Source organism: Gavialis gangeticus, unplaced genomic scaffold (assembly GCF_001723915.1).
Source record: "Gavialis gangeticus isolate Ggan-Ray unplaced genomic scaffold, GavGan_comp1, whole genome shotgun sequence".
Classification (NCBI taxonomy): Eukaryota; Metazoa; Chordata; order Crocodylia; family Gavialidae; genus Gavialis; species Gavialis gangeticus.
The window spans coordinates 6,475,499-6,478,215 of record NW_017728993.1 but is presented as its reverse complement, the minus strand read 5'-3'; the positions used below and the strand labels follow the sequence as shown (position 1 = coordinate 6,478,215).

Below are 2,717 nucleotides of genomic sequence, written 5' to 3'. Positions count from 1 at the left end.
CACCTGCTTGTTTTCTCCTTTGCCCATCTATCCCTCTTCCAGCACTCTTCTGATGTTGGTTTGGTTGAGAAATGCCATCATCAGGGACTCTGGATGAGCACAGATATGATGGTGTCAGAATGCTCTTTAAACATTCGTGTAAATCTGACACAAGCACAGTGTAAAGGGAGGGCTGAATAAAGTCCAGTAGGAATGAGTATATCAAAATAATGCTGAGCCAATAAGCATGTTGAGGGTGGAGCTACTGCAGCAGGGGTAACGAATAATTCTGAATGAAGGCCTTTTTTATTTGGTCTATGGGGCCTGACTGAACCAGGTAGCATTGTTCTGTAGTGTATTTGTAAGCATTTTGATTTTGTCAGTATATGTAAATAAATCCAGTTTATTTTTTTTTTTTTTAAGTATTTAAGCCAAAATATGACATGAAAAGGATTGATCAGGCGAGGGAGTTCTCATGAATTTTTCATGAGCGGGTATGTTCAGCTGAATGAATTCAGCGAGTGTCAGTGTGTAGCTTGCAGACAAGCTACATCCACAAGGAGGCTACTGACACAGAAAACACTTTGGCGCATTTTCAGAGGGAGAGCTGGGCTGATAAAGCTCTTTCTGACAACACTGACTTATGATTCTTCAATTCATACTGCTGTTGCTTTAGGCAGCCTCTACATTCGAAATCAGCTTTGTGAATGACTGGGGTAGGCTTTGCCGATTTATCAGCATTTTAATTTGCAGCAATGTCTGTGTGATGAGGCTTTGTTATGTTTTCTGAATGCTAAAAGCGAACATAATAGCTAAGCTATGACAGCAAAAGATTCTTCTAAGGAACTTGTTACGCCAGAGTCAGATATTTACATAAGGACTTTCAAAGAACAAATGCATTTAGAACTTGAGCTTCCCAAAGTGCCTGGGAACAGACCTACATCTCCAAAAATTTCACCTCGCAGTTCTCCAAGGAACTCTCCGTGCTTTTTCAGAAAGTTGCTGGTGAATAAAAGCATCCGTCAACGCCGTCGCTTTACAGTGGCACATACATGGTAAGATCTTCCTGATATCAGTCTGTCTCTATAGAAGTGTGCATGCAGCTATGTTTTGTTACAGTGAAAAATGAGCTGAGAGCCATTCACAACACTTAGTGGAAGAGAAATGAATAGAACGGAAGGCAGCTGAAGTACGTATAATGCAGTGCCTGTACAATTGTCATTCGGAGTCTGTTCACCAGAATAAATGCAACCCATAATCTGTCAGTATGGGAACTAATCTTGATTGAATGAGAGAAGCAGCCAGTAACTTTCACAGACTTTATATTATTTTAGGTGCAGCTTGTAAAATTCTTTCAGAACCATTGAAATACTTTTTCTTTATCAACTCTGACCGCAGCTACAGTGCAACATGGATTGTGCTATTTTGGGTATGTTGCACTCAGGCTTGAATGTTGGCAAAGGCTGTAACTTTGCTGAGTGGCTTTTGACAGTTTTGTTGGGTTAAATGTGCTGCCTTTCAGCCATTTTTTTTTGTTCAAGAAGGGTCTAGCTATGATTTGTGTGGCAGTGGTTCTTCCCCCCACCCCCTTCTTAACTGATCATTTTTTGACAGTCAGTAATTTGCATGTTGTTACAGTTGATTTTGAGCTAAACCTTATTAGGTACTAAAGCCCAGTAAATCAAACCATGAAGGATTAACAGAAGGAATTGGTCTATGAAAAAATCTAAGGAATCAGAATGGTTCAGGTTTTCCCTTGTGAATTCAGTCTATATGTGGTTTAAGAATATACCTTCCCTGATCTCAAAGCTGTTCTTGATGTAAGGAGACCATTCTCCACCACCAGAATCAGCTTCCAAAACTTTTTCTATATCTTGCATGTTTTTATAACATGCTGTCTGCCTGTCTGCCTTCTGTGATCTGATCTGAGAAGGAAAGAGGGAGAATGAGGACATCCCAAATAGCTGTAAGGACAACATGTTTAATCTGTTTCAGATTGGAGTTATGTGGTACAGTTCATATTCTCCTCCTTTCATAATACAGCATATTGTTTTTTAAAGTGATTTCTTTGGGTTGTGTCAGGGGCAAAAACTCAAAAGTTGTATTTAGGCAAGAACTTTCTGAAATGAAGCACTGAATCTCCCTTGTTTTTACTACTTGTTTACAGCAGTTTCCTGGCTCTTGCAGATGTCAGTATGATACCAAGCAAATATGCTGCAGGGTACCAGAATACCACATTTATTTTGTGTGGTTACCAAAGTGCACTTATAATATAGCAGTACACTTAAGGGAGCCTTTAGTTCAAATGATTATTCCAGAATGATTAGTCCTTTTACTTTGATAACATTTGATTTTTGTCAAATGTGAGTACATCCTATAAATATTTACTCTGTCTCTTAGCTTCATTTAGCATTATAGGTGGCTACTAGTTGGTAATCTCTGTCTACATACATTAGTTCTCTTCAGTGTCTATTACATCAGTAGGGTGTTTTTCATGCCCCCCTGCCTATATTGAGAAATATGCATGTACTGTGAAGAGAGGTGCTGATGGAGGGAAATGCAGTAAAACTCATGATCATACATAGGTATCATCTGATTAAACATGGCATATTTAATCCTATTACATCCTCAAATATGTGTACATGGACAAATAGTCTCCATCTGACTGTAGTTAAAGCGTTTTTATTCCAACTTTTTTCTCTAAATGGTAACCGCACTTGTTGAATTAAAAAAAATTC

General features: G+C 38.6%; 1 protein-coding gene across 2 annotated transcripts in view; it reads left to right on the top strand.

The window, feature by feature from the left end:
- The window catches only part of PDE4B (phosphodiesterase 4B), a 561,637-nt gene that overhangs the window by 124,163 nt on the left and 434,757 nt on the right, over positions 1 to 2,717 (top strand). The window contains exon 1 of one of the 2 annotated variants that reach the window (XM_019528433.1): positions 513 to 1,034. The exons of the other annotated variant lie outside the window; for it this stretch is intronic. Within the exon in view, the coding sequence (XP_019383978.1) occupies positions 799 to 1,034 (236 nt within the window). The 5' untranslated portion in view covers positions 513 to 798. Of the gene's footprint in view, positions 1 to 512; positions 1,035 to 2,717 lie in introns of those variants that run through there. 2 annotated transcript variants of the gene reach the window in all.